Raw genomic sequence first — 20,463 nt, 5'->3', positions numbered from 1 at the left:
AACCACAGTTTTACTATGAATACCATGGTTTAACTATGGTTAGTGTAACAAAGTGGTTACCATGGTTTAACTACAATAACTGTTTTTTTTTGGGGGGGGGGTTTTACCAGAAGTAAAACCATGGTTAATTTTGATTGAAGAGGTGGTTGCTAAGCTGTTCTGATTGGTTGGATGGTTGCTATATTATTTCTTACAGAAACAGCCCACCCTAGGCCTCTATGATATTCTCAAGATAGTTCCTACTTCAACATAAATTGATATAAATTGGAAGTATCACTATCATATCACTAACCCTAAGTATTAGCAATAGTAATAGTGATGCTTGCCATTGGAAGTGCTACTAATAACTCTTTATATTAAACAGCAAAAAAAAAAAAAAAAGCTAACAATGAGAGACCGGAGTCTTAATCTCCTCCTGAAACTCAAATCCATTTTGATACCCAGGTATAGATACAGCCTCTCGCACTCACTGATGGTGGAAAGTAGATCATCTACTAATAAAAGGAAATTTCCCATGAGCCTCTCGGATGCAGTGAGCAACAGTAGCACAGGAAATAATTAAACTGCTTTGGAAAAGCAAGGCACAAGGATAATGAATACAACAAGCCATCAACATCAAATCATGCAAGATGAAAATGAAATTCAGTACATGTAAAATTGTAAGTATAGTGCAGTGACTCGTCACAATGCTTTGCACCGTAAGTCTGACTCTACACTGTGAGAGTTGAATCTGCACATCATCTCAGATGTTCATAGACCAATCAGTTGTGAGCTTGAGAGTAATCTTCAGCACTAGATAGATGACAATAAAAAAAAATATTTTCAACTAAAATAGCTACACAAACTGACTTTGGATGGGTTGTTTTAAAACATTTTTACATATAATGTTAGTACTGCTCAAATCAAAGATGATTTATTGGTAAGCCAAACCACATCACATGTTGACACTGATGTATTAGTTAAATTTTTTACATCCTAAAATAATTCAATTGAAAAAAAACAAAATTCCATCCATTCATTAAAATCTTGAAACAGGGTTGCTGGAGAGTATTCCAGCGGCTCAGGCTGAAAGCATAGAAACACCCTGGACATATGACAAATGCAGATTTTACAATATTAGTTAATAAACCTTTCCAGCCTACATCATGAAGGCAGGTCTAAAGGCACAGCCCACCATACCAAATGACTGTCTTACAGGGAGGGAGAGAGAGAGAGAGAAAACTAGGGCACTATTATCTGGCCTCTTTTTCCAAGCAGAAGCAGAGATTTGTGGACAGCGAGCTGGAGTGAAAGATAGCGGCTTGCCGTGTGACTTTTACATTTCCCTTAGTGTCTGAGAAGTCAACTAAACCAAGGCGTCAATTCAAGGGCAGACACTTTCAAACTTGTCTTCGGAGGCCACCATGCTGGAGGACAAGAAGACCAAGGTGAAGATCACCTTTGTGGTTATCCTGGTGGGCATCTCGTCCATGTTGGCGGCGGTGGTGACAGACCACTGGGCGGTGCTGAGTCCCAGGGTGGAGCGGCTCAACACCACCTGCGAAGCGGCCCACTTCGGACTCTGGAGGCTGTGTAAAAAGAGTATCTTCATTGTGGAGGAAGACCCTCAGGGTAAAGGCTGTGGCCCTATCAGCTTGCCAGGAGGTAAGGAAGTTCACATCCAAGTTATTTCTCATGACCGTCATTAGTACATGTCCAGCCATGTCATCCAATATAGCCCAGAGGCATGGATCTGTCTTCCGTGTGAAGTTTTTGGAAGAGCACCTCATTCATCTTAAGTTTTGTAGCTGGAAATTGGGAAGCAGGAGAATCCAAGTCAGGCATACTGTCATACACAGTGCAAGAAAGTTCAAGGTGAAAAGTTTTCTTCTCTAAGTGCACTGGAGTTTGTTCTTTCAACATTAATTTACAATTTAGGGGGAGTCGGTTCCTCAAATTGCATTAAGGATTTATTTTAATTGCCTCGTTTTTAAATTGCTAAGTGAGGTCACTGACCAGAGTGCTAATGAATTGAACGGCCGTTGATTTACAGTTTTTGATGTCATTGGGTTGTTTAAGGCTGTAATGGACTGGTAAAGATCTGTGGATTTGAATTAATGGAAATACAGATGAGCTGAATCTACCTGTGGGACACAGGAAATAACTCGACTGTTCTTTACGCTGCTCTTGGGATGGATCAGCCTCATTTCTTTCCTACACCCAAGCTCATGAGGTCAAACAGATTGAGAAGAAGAAGAAAAGAGTATGAAAAAGTAAATGCAATTCACTTTTATGACAGTAAATACTGTATGCATTCATTAACAGAGCACTGAATATCTGCCTTGATACCTTCTGTTCCTGACAATTAACCATCAACTGCATTCTGCAGATATACTTATGTCAACATTTAAGGCAGATGGTAGGTTATAGATCAATTGTCACACAAAAATATCATAGTATTAAGTGGATAAATAGAATGGAGGGCTCAGAAACCCCACAAAAACAACTAGGGTAAAAAAAAGTAATTGGATCCAGGCTGCCACCTGTGTAATCCAGGGCGCAGTAAGACCAGCATCCTCTTGTCACACATCAGGAAGAACTGTGGGGATAAACAGAGTGATCCGTCCCTCCATATGTTCCTGTGAATGTCTGGGTAAGTTCTCCTCCTTAAGCAAGGCCCCAAGATTTAACATCAACCATGAATGTTGAAGGCAAAATGACAACAGCCAACAGTTCCAATTCTCCATCAAAGTTATTTATCTTAGACTTGTTGACAACTGTGCGCAAAATCTCATCAACATCAGCCTCAGTATGTAGTCTCAGCCTGAGATTCTATTAAACCATTTATGTACTGAAGACCATTCATCTGAGGCATATTTATACAAAATGGCAAGAGCTTTCCCAAAGTAGCAAGCTCAAATTTGATTGGCTTTATGCAATTTCCAAAATTGTGCACAGGTTTTTGCCAGTCCTCCAGGAAACAAGGCTGCTACAATGAAAACTTCTGAAGAGAAGGAGTCAAGGGTTTGCTTGCTTAACTAGTTGCTTTGAGCCGTGGTCCTTGAAAAGATTTAAGTCCTTTGAAGAGTTTTAAGACCTTGTTGCATGTACATGAGTTATCCTTAAGTACATATGCATTGCAACTTGGGTTTTAGTTTTTTTGGGGAGGGGGTTTGGTCCTGAGCTGGTCCTGAGCAGGAGCTAGTTGCTTAGGACCATCTTAGGACCAGCACATGACCATCTTAAACCAGCTCAAACCAGCTACCATGCTTCAAAACATACCTAACCTGCATGCAGCTTTTTTACAACGAGGCTCTCAGGGATATTTGAAATTTAGCCACCCTTAAGCATCGTGTAAAAGCAGTGGCGGGCCAAAAGTGAGTGGTTCTTGACTGGAATAAGCTTTAGTGTGTACTAGACTTTATGCCGATAGTCAAAATTCAGATAATCAATAACGCAGACTAGCCATTATTCCCTCAGATCTAAAATATAATTTCAGAGGTCAGATTATTAGTTAAAGACAACATCAGTAAGAATGAACAAAATCTGTGCTTCGTCAAACATTTCCTGTATGACACTGCACAGTACCAGTACTGTTTACCGATGTGCAGCATGAGTTTTCTCCAACCCAACCCCGCAGCTCTCATTTTAGACCATTAGGAGATAAGCAGTTCAACCAGGTGGAGGATTGCAGTCTTGGCAGACACAGACTGATATTCCTGCCCCGGTGGGATAATTTGTGCTGGCAAGGGTTGGAAAGCACCTAACCCTGAAGCTCCATGGACACCTTGCAGAGCACCGCTGTTTAAAATTACGTCCTATGAGACCAGGTGTGGCCCAGTTCACACTAGTACTGCAAACACAACTGCCTGGGGAGTGGTTAGATTTGGATAGCCTCTTGAATTGCATTGAAGAAGCCATAAGCCCAAACATTAGCATTTAAGCAGTTATATTCCTGCTTGCTCAATGATTCTTGGCTTCACTCCCAGACCTGCTTCTCACAGAGGGAAAAGAAGAGCTATGAGTGTTGGCGAGACTCATCAAGTTCTTTGAGGGAATCTAGCATTTCACACTCATTCAACACTGAGGTCTGTTAAAATGTCTCTCGATCTTCCCAGTGGAATTAATTATGTTAAAACAGCCATTTTAAGTGGCTTGAAACAACTTGAAAATGGAACCAAGCAGTGGATTCTGATACAGTATTGTAGGATATAATTATGTAAAGAAATAGTTAAAGGGGTAGTTCGCGCCAAAAATGAAAATTCTGTCATAATTTACTCACCGACCCCCTGCTGTTCAAAACCTGTATGACTTTCTTTCTTCTGTGGAAGAAAAAAGAATATATTTTGAAGAATATTAGATGCATCAAGATGTGTCATGGCAGGATAGCAGATGGTATTGTCTCTTGTTATTGTTACCAAAAGCACTGTACCGAGATTTTCAGTGAATGACTTAAACTTCAGTTATCATATGGCTTCAAAAGACTTACAGCACACAAGTCATATGGACTACCATTAGGGACAATTCACACAGAACATGTTTTTCAAAACAATTTTTTCAAAACCATTCCTGAGCGCTGCGTCTCGGGTTTTTAGACACAAAGACACATTCTGTGTGAATAGCCCCTTACAGTACTTCAGTGGTGCGCTTTTGTCATTTGTGGATCTTGATGGTCCCTAGTCACTGCATGTGTTTGTTGTGTAAAAAAAGAGATCCATTGTGAATCTTTTTTATGCTCCACCATAGAAAGAAAGTAATTTGTTTTGAACAACGTGGGTAATGATGAGGCTAATGACCGAGTTGTTATTTTTGGATGAACTATTCCTTTAGTACCTTTTTGTTGCAGGGGCTTTATCTCAGTTTGTCAGCCAAACTTCTGCAAAGGCACAGAGGCCCCGGAGGAAGCCACTTCCCTTGTGTGACCCAGATATGAGCACCCTTAGCGGGTTAGCTGCTTTAAATGTGTCCTCCTCCTCTCACATTGACCCAGAATCTAATGGTCACTCTACAAGTGGACAAAAGAGGACACCTCTATTTTCTTGAGCCACTGCTCCATTTTTACCAAAATAAAAACAGCACAGCTGCCTCATAGCGCTCGAAAACCTGCCAGGCCCAGTTGTCTGTTTGCTTGGGACACGAAAGGGAGGGAGTTCTAATCAAGATGTAAAAAACTAATATGACAGCCACTGCAACCCAGCAATCGACCTCCTCCCTGAAATATGTGCTTCTATTAACAAAACTGCGAGGTCAATGATACGCCCCAAATCGCTATTTTCGGCTCGCCGTTTTGTGCGGCGGTGCCACTGAACTGAAAATCACGCTGTTCTTTTTGAGCTTTAGGTACAATCATCCTGAAAAACAGATCTGCCTACATGCAGAGCAAGGCGCATGGCACAGGTCTCGCATTCAATACGTGGCAGGGGAAAAAAGGACAGATTTGTCAAAAGCAGCCCTTTTATCTGGAACTGATTCGTGATCGCTCTGTCCTTGTATGTCTCTGTCAGATGGATGAAGGACACTGACAGGCCTACTGAAGCAAGGCAGGTGAAGAGGACATGAAAAGACTAGGAAAACATGGAGGGATGTCAATGAATCTCCACTATACACACTCGACAACTCTATATTGCCGCAAAGGGCTCGAAACACAATTGAATCAAGTCTCACATCGTGGGTTGAGGGTATTGAAATGCTAATGTAGGGCTAGACAACTGACCACGACCCAACATGTGTATTAGCCCACACATGGCACCAAACATTATGGCCAAAATCTTCCTCCAAAAACGAGTCCAATCGTGAGATGAACTCATCCACAACAACCTGGGCTAAGGGCCTGTGATGGCAATAGTCAAATAAGCTAAGTAAATCACGGTCTAAAGCAACATGGTGCGATGCATCCCAAACCCTCGCCGCTGTCAGTCTGCCTTTACTAATAAAGCTAAGACCAGCCTGTTGCTAGGTAACCTATACATAGGCCTCCTCCGACCCCCCACTTGTGCTGGAGATTCTTGGTCCATCGTAACAAACAGCTCCTCTGTCAGTCTTTCTCCCGGCACAGGGGACCCTGAGGTTGCTTTATGAGTTTAATCTAAAGAAGCGGTTCCTGTATGAACTCTTATATAACGTGACATTTCTACGGAGACCGAGAGAGCTCAACGCGCTGCAAATAGATAAAACACCTGCAAATAAAGAAAACAACTTCCTCAATTTTACAACGCACACGCTGCAAATGCTCACAACACAAGCAAACAAAGAAACACACTGCAAATAGAAATAAACGTCTGCAAATTAAGAAAACAACTTTCGGCAATTTGACAACGCACACGCTGCAAATGCTCACAACACAACCAAACAAAGAAACGTGCTGCAAATAGAAAAAAATGCCTGCAAATTAAGAAAACAACTTTCATCAATTAGGCATGTGTGTGTTTTGTTAAGGCTAAATAATGGTAGGAAACATTACGTTACATCAGCTAATTTACCTTCCTGTCCAAAAAGCACATACAGATTGTGCACACTTACAGGATCCTACCAGCAAGAAAGCTTGAGCAACGTAATCACATGCTCTTTGCACATAATTCAGAATTCATGATCCATTCGATGGACACACACGAATGCCTGGCTTGTTTTCGAGCACCCGGCTATGGTCTCTGGAGAAAATGTCAAGCGGGCTCATTGGTAGTTTGGCTGCATCGTAACGACAGGCTACGGCAGCACCTGCAACCCTCAGTTACAATCACTGTTTTCATCTTGTTTTGCAGTCAAGAACTGCTCCTACTTCAAACATTTCACATCAGGGGAAGAGGCTGAAGTTTTTGAAGTAAAGACTCAGAAAGGTAAGGTTTCCCCCTTTGAAATCATGTGTGGATAGTGCAAAGGTTTCCACTTAAAACCAAGCAGAGATGGATGAAATCAAATAAAATTTGCTGTGTAACCCATTCTCAGTGCTGGATGGACTTCTTGCAAATTGTAGTCCATTACTCATTCCGATTTACATCACAAAAATTGTAGTTAGTAGCGTAATCCATTACATTACACATTTTTGGTAATATAACAGGACTACTTTTTGATTACTTTTGACCAAACTTGTTTAATTTAACTAAATTGTTCGATAATCTCGCACCGTATTGTTTTAAAAATGCAAAGAGAAAGAAATGATAATCCATTCATTGTAATTAACAACATGAAGTGCTTTACATCAAGGTTCATGAAGGAACTGCAGAGGGTTTGTGAATTTAATGAAAAGCTAATAATTAATCAAATCATAAAAATGTCAATGAAAATAATACACTTTCTAAAAACATTCCATCTGTTTACCTGCATGTCATGTGACCATTAACCAAAACTCGAAAAATCAAAGACCAAATATCAAAAATCAATAAAAATTAACTGTAGTCAGATTACAAGTATTTTAAAATGTAATATAATCTAATTACAAATACCTATTTTTTTGGTATCTGGTTACGTAATCCAGATTACATGTAATCAGTTACCACCCAGCATTGTCCATCCAGCACTGTTTACACAACAGACACCAATGGTTCTGTTTTCCCAAGCAATTTTATTTTTAAATTTTGCCTGATAAATGTTAAACCAATCCTGTTAACTTGCAAGGAAGGACTGACCCACTGAACAACTTAGTAATACATAACAACACACTAGGTTGTGGCAATGAGTTTTGCATATGCAAGTACTGCTCCCAAGATATAATGATACAACATATCTGTTATTATTTTTAAAAGTTATGCTATATAAATACCTCGCTCTTCTTAAGACTGAAACTTTTTTCGCTCTGTTAGACATAATGTCCACCGATCTAAAGCAGTGCAATCTGGCAACCAAATATGGCCACTGGCATTACATTTTCTGCCTACTTGAGCAGAGTGCATCTTAGCTATTTCACGCTCTAGCTCGGTCATTGAGTTAAAGTGGAATAAAGCCTTATCTGAGCTTGATAAAGTGCTGAATGCAGCGAGACGTGAAGCAAAGCACAAATGCTTCATCGCCACGCATTTCCTGAGCTGCATCCTAAAATGTCAATACTCATTCACGCTATTGATCTGTCTGTATTACTAATTAATGCCACGTTAAACACAACATTAGTCTAGAGGTCAGACAGATTAGCCAGATCATCTGAATTAGCAGAGTAGATAAAGTCATCCTTGAATGAATACACGGTGCCTGCAGAGTTGTTTGGTGAATGCAAGCTCTTTTGGTGAAGCAGCAGCTGCAATAAAAACATTGATAACGAATGAAATTGGACAAATAAACATAAACCTATCTAAAACATACAGTTATAGTAAGCTTGGATTCTCATTGGGGCCTCATTAGGAATCCAACCTTTTTAACCTTGAAAGAAATAAACAAATTTTACACATCTCTCACACATCAGAATACACACAAATCATCAAACTCGGCATTCTTTCTTTTTGTTTCCTTTAGCATGCTAGCAGATTAGCCTGCATAGCAAAGAGCATAGCACAAATTTAGTACATATGATTATACTGAATTAGGTTTAGATGTGCTAATTAGTAGAAGTTAGCACATCTAGTAATTCTCTGTGACAGCTGTATGCCAAATTGAAGACGTTAAAAAAAAAAAAAATTATAATAATGTTGCCATAAGATCTCATAAGACAGGAAGACATGGGGCCTCCTTTATAAAATGTGTATGTAAGCTTAAATCCACGCCAATGCTCATATTTGTAAAAACTGTCTTTGACAAGTGCTTAGCGTCACGTCGAGGTCTGAGCAGACGTACACACTTTTCCTTGTTAGAGTAGCCTGCAGGTTTTTGAAAATGTACGCTGTTCTTGCAGCTTGCTGTTCTAAATTAAAGAATTTGGATGATGACTGGTGATCTTTTACATGTTAATGACATTAATTAGGAATCGTTTACAAGGCAGAGAGCTGAAACCATTCAGTTGCGTGCAAGTTCAAGATCATTTGCGATTCATAGATTTCACATCTGAAAGAGACACGTACAGTCATGGCCAAAAATATCGGCACCCTTGCAATTCTGTCAGAAAATGCAACCCTTCTCTCAGAAAATTGTTGCAATTGAAAATCTTTTGGTACTCGGATGTTTATTTATTTTTTTGTTTGCATTGGAACAACACAAAAAAACAGAGAAGAAAAGTCAAATCTGATACAATTACACACAGAACCCTGCACTGGACAAAATTATTGCCACCCTTAACTTAATTTTTGGTAGCACCCCCTTTAGTAAAAATAACCGAAATCAATCGCTTCCTGTAACCATGAATGAGTTTCTTACGCCTCTCTACTGGAATTTTGGACCACTCTTCTTTTGCAAACTGCTCCAGGTCATTCAGATTTGAAGGATGCCTTCTCCCAAACTGCTGTTTTGAGATCTCTCCACAGGTGTTCTATTGGATTCAGATCTGGACTCATTGCTGGCCATTTCTGAACTCTCCAGTGCTTTGTTAGTAACCATTTCTGAGTGCTTTTTGAAGTGTGTTTCGGGTCATTGTCCTGCTGGAAGACCCATGACCTCTGGTGGAGATGCAGTTTTATGACACTGGCCACTACATTGCACCCCAAAATTCTTTGGTAATCATCAGATTTCATGAGCGTTCACACAGTCAAGGCATCCAGTGCCAGAAGCAGCAAAGCACCCCAAAACATCTTTGAACCTCCACCATGTTTGACTGTAGGGACTGTGTTCTTTTCTTTGAAGGCCTCATTTCTTTTTCTGTAAACAGTGCCATGATGTCCTTTTTCAAAAAGCTCTACTTTTGTCTCATCTGTCCACAGTACATTCTCCCAGTAGGATTGTGGTTTTGTCACATAAGTTTTGGCAAACTCCAGTCTTGCTTTTTTATGCTTTTATGTCAGCAGTGGTGTCCTCCTGGGTCTCCTACCATAGCGTCCTCATAGTGCGAGCTGACGCTGTTGTACCCTGTGTCTGCAGATCAGCTTGAATTTGTTTGGAAGTTAATCGGGGTTCTTTATCCACCATTCGAACAATCCTTCATAGTAATTTTTTCATAAATTTTGCTCTTCCGTCTACGTGCAGGGAGGTTTTCCCCATTTTAACCATGCCAACTTTTCTCCATTTTAACTGGTTACAAGTGTGATTACTATATTGCCCACACCTGTTACTTGACACAGGTGTGTCTATATACAAATTACAGGAGCATCACATGCTTGAAAAGCAATTATTTCTTACAATTTTGACAAGGTTCCAATAATTTTGTCCAGTCCATTTTTGAGTTCTGTGTGAAATGTTTTATCAAGTTTGACTTTTCTTCTCTGTTTTTTTGTGTTGTTGCAGTGCAAACAAAAACAATAAGCACGTGAATACCAAAACATTTGCAATTGGAACAATTTTCTGAGAGAAGTGTTGCATTTTCTGACAGAATTGCAAGGGTGCCAATACTTTTGGCCAATACTGTACGTGTTTTCTGTTCATATGTTCATTCTATGAATCACACATACGCATATTCGAGAGATGATCGTAAGATCAAATTTAGGATAATTTCTGTGCAACATTTTATAAATGAGGCCCCAGGTCTTGCTTTGATCCGCTCTCAGACTCTGTGTGATTTTCTTCTGTCAGAGTACAACATCTCAGCTGCTGCCATTGCCATCTTCAGTTTGGCCTTCATGACCCTGGGCAGTCTCTGCCTCCTGGGGGCTTTTGGGAAGGGCAGAGATTACCTCCTGAGACCAGCTGGTATGTTCTTTGCTTTTGCAGGTAAGCACTGAATATGGTATGTTAAACTGAATATATCTTCTTAAATCTTTCTTGTATTTTGTGTAATTTAACTGGTGCCATGCTTCTCTCATGTATACTGAATATTCATAGTTCAAACAATACTGTGGTATTGAGCCCACTACCATATTATATGTCCATGTTATTAGGATTTATATTAGTTTTTGTTGTTGTTGTTGATACCCGTGTAAAAGAAGTACACTTTTGCATATTTTTAATATTTATGGAGTACTTATTATTTGATGTTAAGGGATGACACTTAATAGCATTACTATTGCAATTAATTGAAAATGTGCTATAGCTTAAATTTATAATAAATGCATTTAGCATAGTTTTTTAACCCACTTAAGTAGGACTTTAAGTACATCTTTGTATGTAATTTCATAATGACTTATATTGCCATTGATAAATATAATCAAAGTGTACTGCTGAATGTACTGTCAATCATTTATGATAAAATATACCTTAATGACATTTCTACTGAAACTTGCATGTCATGCAATTACATATATTTATAATGAATTTGCAATTTAGTACGTAAAAATATAACTTAATTTACTATTCAAATTACAATCAAATACTTTACATGTGCTTTATAGTATGTTAGTCAACACATCAAAATAAGTGTACTTCTGTGAAGCACGTCAAAAAAATGTAATTTTTTATTTGAATTATATTTATTATAAAGTGCACTTTTTAAAAGTGCCTCTCTTTCAGTTCACTTAAGTGTCCTTTTATTTCATCAGTATCATCTGCAAGTACAGTTTTTAGTTTTACTTTCAAGATGTGAAGTATACTACAAGTGCACATTCAACACAATTAAGCACACTTCTTTTTAACAGGGGTGATTTTAAGACACTATCAGGATTACAACTTGATACATTCATGCAGTATATTTATATATACTCAAGGACTTGCAGGATGGTGTAATTTAACGCAGGTGAATCAATCTTCTAGAAACCCCAGACACCAACCACAAAACCACCATCTTTATTCTCCATTTAACCTCTATGACCTTCCTCACCCTCACAGGTCTGTGCATCGTAATCTCGGTGGAGATCATGAGGCAGTCGGTCAAACGCATGATTGACAGCGATGAGACCATATGGATCGAGTACTACTATTCGTGGTCCTTCGCTTGCGCCTGTGCTGCCTTCACCCTCCTCTTCCTCAGCGGCATCAGCCTCTTCATCATCTCCATGCCACACATGCCCAGAAACCCCTGGGAGACCTGCATGGACGCCGACCCAGAGCCCATAGACTAGTGTAGCGTCGACCACAGAGTAAGAGCGCAACGCAACTGACACAGGAGTCACACTAGCAGAGTGAATGATAAAGATGCATTGCATTTGTAGATGATGATAGTGATGCATTGATATTTTTAACTACGCTTTGACAGAGACGTCAAATTATTTAAAGGGATAGATTATCCAACACTTTTTTTCTATTTGTATCGATTCTTTGAAATTGTGTTCAGCAGGAGTCAGTCAGTCAGCTTTAAAGTAAATAATTACATTTTTGGTTAAACTATCCCATTAAGGTCTATATGAAATATCTAACATGAATTTTGTAGGCTTTATGGTATATGAAAACATTTTTGTGTGCATTCATGCTTATATGCAATAGATGACAGCTTAGAATGTATATTTAGGGCTTTTACGTTTATAAAACGTAAAGTTTACGATCGGTTATTTCTGAAACGGTACAAATGAATGTGATGGATGACCATAAAAATATAAACAACTGATATTTGTTATACAACCAGATTCAGCAAATACAGATTGCATTTTAAAGTGAGGTGAATCTAATAACTTTAATAGTACAGGTTTATACGTCCCAGCTAATTTAAGCTGTTGTATTTTTTACACACATCACACTTGGACTTCCTGCTTTTTAGTGACTGAATCTCAAAGAAAGACTGTTAAAACCCCGAAAAACATTTTCTGTGTTGATGTAGTGGCAGGGAATATTGACGTTCTCCTTTTTCTAACAGTCAATAGCCTTTACTTTAAGACACAACAAACCTGTTGCCGTTTTGAGGCTGTTGCTTAATTTAAAGGGAAGGACATTCTTGTTCTCATTTGATTGGCCCATTTTCAAAGAAGGGATTTCAATTGTGTATATAAAATGAGTATACTCCTATACAAAGAGTTCAAAATAAAAGACATTGACTGAAATCCACAAAACATTCATACATATATTCATTGAGCTTATTCTGTTATTCATACGGCTTTATTATTCTGCATTGTCCTCCCACTATATTGGACTTGTAGAAACACAGTAAACCAGGGTTTAAAATTGTGCACTGCCACCTGACAAATGGAGATTTGAAGGGATAGTTCACCCAAAAAATGACAATTCTGTCAGTAATGACTCACTCTCATGCTGTTCTAAACCTGTAAGACCTTCGTTCATCTTCTGAACACAAATGAAGAAGTTTTGATGAAATCCGAGAGCTCTCTGAGCCTCCATAGACAGCAATGCAACTGACACGTTCAAGGCCCAGAAAGGTAGTAAGGACATCATTAAAATAGTCCACATGACATCAATGATGTCCTTATTACCTTTCTGGCCCTTGACTGTGTCAGTTGCATTGCGGTCTATGGAAAGACAAAATATCTTAATTTGTGTTCCGAAGATGAACGAAGGTCTTACAGGTTTGGAATGACATGAGGGTGAGTAATTAATGACAGAATTTTCATTTTTGAGTGAACTATCACTTTAAGATGTTGAATAGTTCTAAATGTTTGGGAGATTGATTAAATGGTGAAAAGTAGGCATTATTTTCTAGACAAGGGCACTTTTGTGAAGACTTTTTGAGAGATGGAAGCTGATGATGATGTTTACTGTAAAAGCAGCTATTAAACTGCTGTTAACTTTCAAAAGGGTATAAACTACAATACAAGCCTCCATTATATACTGTAGACAAAAAAACGATACCTAAACAGTTTTTCGAAAAAGTGACATCTCACCCTGACAAGAGTGCATTTCTCTAAACTGTGGCCAAATAATGACAAAAATTCTGATCTAAGAACAACGACCGCTCATTTTCTGTATATTTGTTAATTTACTAATGGTAACATAGTTCTACATTACAAAGATATCAGTTTGCTTTATTGCTTCATTAAATGACCAGTTTTTTCTTGTTTTTGGTTGCTTCATGCCTTTTGCCAGCACTAATAACCATATCCTGAGCATAAGTATATATATTATAGCTCTCATAATGGTTCATTTTTTATATCCTGATCAGGAGAGCACAAACAAAACCTCTTTGTTGCTTATTAAAACAGAGCATTTTGATATCCAATAACCGACTCTTGAGAAATCAACTTCCTGTTCATTTGGCAGCTTTGCATCTTTCCATGTATTTGCAAACAATCAAAATGAAAAATGTTCTGATGTGCCATTTCAGTGATAATAAAAAGGTTTGATATTTGCCTATGTGCATTTTTTACGTTCTACATGCGGATTGAGTAGAAGAATAAAGCGCACAAATGTCATCTCATGTATTCATTTATTCATATGTACAGGTTTGAGAAAAGTCTGTCTACATCTATACAACTTTTTATAATATTTTTTTATACGAGTCAGTTCACCACTCAGCAGCAAGCACAAGAAAACACACCAAGAAACTGAACATCATAAAAAAATGCCAGCTGGGAAAAAAATCACTTCAACAAGTTTTACTTCTGGGAGTGGATGCAAAGAGAGCAGACATAATTACAGGAAAGACGGGCAGCTGAGTGGTCAACCAATTCATGGTGTTTTTAAAAATCTTTTTTTTCCATAAATCTTTTTTTTTTTTTAATTGGTTTTTTTAAAGGTTTTCCCCCAAATGTTTTGGTGTTTCATGATATATATATATATGCTGATTCGGTTTGTAAAATCACAGATGCCAAACTGTAAAAGAACCAACTATAGTACTAAAGCAAGTAAAAAATAATAAAACGCAAAATGTCTAGCTATCCCACAAAATCAAAAGACATTTTTTTTTTTTTAGATTGTTATTCTATTTTTTTTTCAACAGTTTTCCTTTTTAACAGGTGTATATAGATAATATATATTGACTCATTTAAAATACGTGTAATAGCCATTGCTACTGTTTGAACTGCCTATGCTAAGTTCCTGTAACAGAGAGATGGGGTCACTGTTCTTCTTGACCTGCTCGGGCAGCGGCCGGGGCTTTGGAGGGGCTCGAAGGGCACTGGCGTAGGACATGGTCGGGGGCTTGGAGTTGCTGGGCCCCTGGGGGCCCCCTGGGCTGGTGTTGCCCCCTCCCGGGTCGGGCGGGGTCTGCTTGCTGGGCATGAGGGGTGGGAACTGTCCGTGGTGCTGAAGAGACACGGCGCTGGCGGGGTGAGGCGACTGCTGCTCGTCCGCAACGCTCATCACCTTTGAAACTGAGGAACAATAAGCGCACGTCGTTATTACTTCAACACAACTGGGTCAAGTGCCAGTTATTATATTCATCACAGGTCTAATGTACACGGGTTAATGGAATCACAGCCAACATTAATGTTCATTATTAAACAATATTGCATTTCACTTGGTATAGACCATTTTTACATGACTAAAATTATGTATAAGGTTGATTCTATGGATGAGCAAAACCAAATGTGTTTAAAATCAAATCAATGGTGGGTTGTCTGAACAGCTGTACAATGGTGCATGTCCGCTAGACAAATTATACATGTTTCTCAAAACTATTTTTTAACTGCATGCAGCATCACGGTAATTCACTTCACTCTTGTTCAGCTTCAGAATTAAATTTGGAATGCAAAACAAACAAAAAAAATGGCAACATGATCAATACTATGATTGAAAATAGCTTTACAATACTGCAAGAATATATTGCATGATTACATCAGTGTTGTTTTTGTATTAGTTATATAGCATTTCTTTATATTTTAGAAATAGCAGCTTTTATTTGAATATTTTACGCTTTTAGTTTAATTTTACTGATTAAAAACAGCTTTGCAATACTTCATAAAAAAAAGAATCACAATATAGTATATTATATACACATGACACGTTCACAGCAGCAAAACCAGTATTATTTTAGTATTGTTTGATTATATAGAATTACAGTATTTATTTTTATTTTTAGAAGTAGCTTTCATTTTAATATTTTCGGTTTTCATTTGAATTTCAGTTCTAGTTGTAGTCGTGAAAAATAGCTTTGCAAAACAAACAACCTACATTTGATTGTTATTTTTGCATAATTTATATAGTATTAGTATTTATACAAGTAGCTGTTATTTTAATATTTTCATATTGAATTTTCGTTTTAGTGATTAAAAATAGCTTTGCAATACTGCAAAAAAAAAAAAAAAAAAAAAAAAAGGGAATTGCAATATATTCCTACATACGATTGTGTTATTTTTGCATTATTTATTCAAAACTCATGTGTGTCTCGGCTTTTAACATGTAATTTATCCTGTTTTTATTGTTTCTAAGTGATTATTGATTGTGTTTCTTTCTTGTGTATCTATATTGTAATTATTGTACAGCACTTTGGTCGGCTGGCGGCCGTTAGTAAATGTGCTTTAGAAATAAACGGAACTTGAACTTTATACAGTATTAGATTTATTCATAAGTAGCTTTTCTTTTAATAATTTCAATTTTTGTTTTAATTTCAGTTTTAGTTAGTAAAATAGCTTTGCAATGCTGCAAAAGAAGAATTTATAATATTTTAAGATATATATAATTACATCAGCTAAACCAGTGTTATTTAAGTATTGTTTATATATCAGTTTTAGTCAATTTGATACTTCAACTTAAACTTATTCAGTTAGTTGCCAAGGCAATATTCCATACTTTTTTTTAAGTCTTCAAGCTATTCTTTTAGCTTTATTTCAATTACTGAAAACAATTTTTAATAGTTTTAGTCAACAATAACAACACTGAGCACAGCACTCATTTTGACTCATCACTAGATGATTCAAATCGAATAATTGGATAATGTGAATTTCCTTAATAAACATCCAACATTGAATAAAAACAATAAGTGCACTTGTATATCACGATAACAGCAACCAAAATCTATCGTACGCATGCAAAGCTCATTGAAACGCACCTAAAACCTCCCTGTGAGGAACAAGGTGGCTTGCTCCGTTACATGGAATGTTGTGGAGAGGAGCCGGGCTCGGGCTGGGCCCGCTGCTCCCCAGCCATAGGTCTGCTGAGGGGTATCTGTAGGAGGGCGTGGGGTGGTCCTGAGGATCCAGGCTGTCCGGATACGGCTGTGGGGAGCTGGAGGAGATCCTCCTCTGGTACAGAGGCCGCCCGGGGCCCCGTGGTTCATACTGAGAGACAGAAAATGAGTGTGGGAATAAGAAGAAACTAATGCAATCAAAGAGATACTCATTTGGATGCATGTGTCCAACCCTCTGATTGAAACATCCAAAACAGTGGGAACTCAATTGAATGCCAGAGATATGTAGTCCAATTCAGACATGATTTATTATTTGTTGTCCTTTTTCAGTCTATTTTTATATGCCAAATCACACAAGAAGCAGCAGAAGTCCAAATAAGAGAACTAAGACTACCAAAAAGTGTAACTACTGCAACTTTAAAGCTATATTCTGGTCATTACCATAGACAATAATTTCATCATATTTCCTGTAAATGTATAAAAACTGAAGGACACATGTTAAATACACTTACAATGGAGGCCTTGATGACAATAAAATAAAAATGTTTAAAATAAGAATCCACAAATAACGCTTAAAAGATGTGACCATCACAGTCTAAATCAGCACCTCCAGTTAGGTTTGATAAGATTTTAGTGTCTTGAAACTATTTATATGGAGCAAACTCCTACAGGAAGTACAATGGTTAGTACATAACCAGTAGTTTATCCACCTACGGTGTGATTCAACAGAAATGTGAGCTTTTAAAGCCTTCTGCTTGGACTATAGACTTCCATTGAAAGTCCGTTACTGAAAACATGTTTCCCATTTGTTTTTACAAACTGAGACAATTAACAATTATTTTCTGTGGTAATTCTGTGCAGGGATGATGACTTTTTTTGAAGGCCAACCATAAATTTTGCATCACCCTGATTTCCTCGACAAAAAACCCCAATAGGATTTTGCCCATTGGCTTTTGGATTATTGCAGAAAATAAGCTCTATGACAAAGACCAACAAAACGTTTTGTTCATCAAGATAATCTTCACAATGAATATGAGTAGGGCTGTCACGATTCATCGATTCAATTCGAGTACTCGATTTAAAAAAAATCCTGCCTGCAATTTGCCCATGTCAAGTAACCAGCAGAATACCGGAAGTGGCACATTCCACGGACGAGAATTCATGAAACACATTATTAGACCGTTTTGCAAGTGCATGAGATATTAAACCCATTTAAAAATCAAAGCATAATGCTATTGTGAGTTCACAAATGTTACAATTCAGTGCTGTCAAAGGATTAATTGAATTCAAAGTTTGTTTACATTATATGTGTGTACAATGTATATTTTTATTATGTATGTATATATATATATATATATATATATATATATATATATATATATATATATATATATATATATATATATATATATATATATATATATATATATATATATATATATATATATATATATATATAACATACACTCACCTAAAGGATTATTAGGAACACCTGTTCAATTTCTCATTAATGCAATTATCTAATCAACCAATCACATGGCAGTCGCTTCAATGCATTTAGGGGTGTGGTCCTGGTCAAGACAATCTCCTGAACTCCAAACTGAATGTCAGAATGGGAAAGAAAGGTGATTTAAGCAATTTTGAGCGTGGCATGGTTGTTGGTGCCAGACGGGCCGGTCCGAGTATTTCACAATCTGCTCAGTTACTGGGATTTTCACGCACAACCATTTCTAGGGTTTACAGAGAATGGTGTGAAAAGGGAAAAACATCCAGTATGCAGCAGTCCTGTGGGCGAAAATGCCTTGTTGATGCTAGAGGTCAGAGGAGAATGGGCCGACTGATTCAAGCTGATAGAAGAGCAACTTTGACTGAAATAACCACTCGTTACAACCGAGGTATGCAGCAAAGCATTTGTGAAGGCACAACACGCACAACCTTGAGGCGGATGGGCTACAACAGCAGAAGACCCCACCGGGTACCACTCATCTCCATTACAAATAGGAAAAAGAGGCTACAATTTGCACGAGCTCACTAAAATTGGACGGTTGAAGACTGAAAAAATGTTGCCTGGTCTGATGAGTCTCGATTTCTGTTGAGACATTCAGATGGTAGAGTCAGAATTTGGGTAAACAGAATGAGAACATGGATCCATCATGCCTTGTTACCACTGTGCAGGCTGCTGGTGGTGGTGGTGTAATGGTGTGGGGGATGTTTTCTTGGCACACTTTAGGCCCCTTAGTGCCAATTGGGCATCGTTTAAATGCCACGGCCTACCTGAGCATTGTTTCTGACCATGTCCATCCCTTTATGACCACCATGTACCCATCCTCTGATGGCTACTTCCAGCAGGATAATGCACCATGTCACAAAGCTCGAATCATTTCATACTGGTTTCTTGAACATGACAATGAGTTCACTGTACTAAAATGGCCCCCACAGTCACCAGATCTCAACCCAATAGAGCATCTTTGGGATGTGGTGGAACGGGAGCTTCGTGCCCTGGATGTGCATCCCACAAATCTCCATCAACTGCAAGATGCTATCCTATCAATATGGGCCAACATTTCTAAAGAATGCTTTCAGCACCTTGTTGAATCAATGCCACGTAGAATTAAGGCAGTTCTGAAGGCGAAAGGGGGCCAAACACAGTATTAGTATGGTGTTCCTAATAATCCTTTAGGTGAGTATATAAACAACATTTTTCTTAAATATATACATGCATGTGCGATATGGACAAAAATCGCGATTCGTTTGATCAATTTAGCGATTTCAATTTTAATCACAATTTTTTTTTTCTTGTTTTAAATCTAGCCAAAAAGCCATGTGTTGACTGTGAAACAGTAGACTTTAATTATATTCATTTATGGTGTAATTACTACATTTCCGTGTCAATCCATGTTCATTTTTACCGCAAACAATGTGCTGTCACTCTAATTCAGCGCATGCAGCACAGCCAAAATAGACTATGTGCGGAAACAATCGCTGCATGACTACTGCAGACGCACCACTCCTGGAGCGCACTGCAGGACCGCAACCACTGACAGAGAATGTGTGAACCTGGTGTTACGTCTATATGCCCGGTCTGTTCTGTTCTCGCACTCCACGTTACATTCTGATTGAATCGGATAGCATACTGTGGGAGGTCGGGGGCACGGGAAGAATCCTACTTTAAAGAGATTTAGAGATCGTGATTTTAAGTCGAATTTGATTAATCGCACAGCCCTAATGTGTATGTCTTTATATATACATAATAAATGTAAACAGTACACACACGTATATTACGTAAACAAAAACTTTTATTTCGGATGCGATTAAATGCAAATAATCGTTTGACAGCACTAAATTAAATATATGCAATACAGGTTTAATAAATGTGCTTTATTTACTTGTGTGTAGGTTACGTACGTGCATGTCAGAGCGGCTCTGTAAATGCTGCTCCACACAAACTTATCATTTACATGTGTGGAGCGAAATGGATTAGATTGCGTAGTAAAGTGTAAAACAACCATCAGTTCTTTGGCGCCCTCTACAGTCATTTGTTGTAATGCGTAATCTACGTTAGATATATTGTTGATAATACATTATGTATTTTAACA

At 38.1% G+C, this 20,463-nt stretch overlaps 2 protein-coding genes across 2 annotated transcripts in view; one reads left to right on the top strand and one right to left on the bottom strand.

Annotated features, from left to right (window-relative positions):
- Nucleotides 1–1,403: 1,403 nt before the first annotated feature.
- LOC306845056 (voltage-dependent calcium channel gamma-1 subunit-like) lies at nt 1,404–11,978 on the top strand (the record flags this gene model as incomplete). Its single annotated transcript, XM_079377610.1, has 4 exons — nt 1,404–1,644; nt 6,738–6,812; nt 10,558–10,695; nt 11,746–11,978. 4 exons carry the CDS (start codon nt 1,404–1,406, stop codon nt 11,976–11,978), a joined length of 687 nt encoding a protein of 228 aa, XP_079233736.1.
- A 2,231-nt stretch (nt 11,979–14,209) lies between these two features.
- LOC306846674 (putative helicase with zinc finger domain) overlaps nt 14,210–20,463 on the bottom strand; it is a 58,295-nt gene continuing 52,041 nt past the window's right edge. The window contains exons 30-31 of the mRNA XM_079380216.1: nt 16,790–17,018; nt 14,210–15,113 (exon numbers count right to left, since the gene is read on the bottom strand). Of these exons, the coding sequence (XP_079236342.1) occupies nt 14,782–15,113; nt 16,790–17,018 (561 nt within the window). The 3' untranslated portion in view covers nt 14,210–14,781. The remainder of the gene's footprint in view (nt 15,114–16,789; nt 17,019–20,463) is intronic.

Source organism: Barbus barbus, assembly GCF_936440315.1.
Source record: "Barbus barbus genome assembly, chromosome: 3".
NCBI lineage: Eukaryota > Metazoa > Chordata > Actinopteri > Cypriniformes > Cyprinidae > Barbus > Barbus barbus.
The sequence above is the reverse complement of the archived record's forward strand: the minus strand, read 5'-3'. Positions and strand labels throughout refer to the sequence as shown.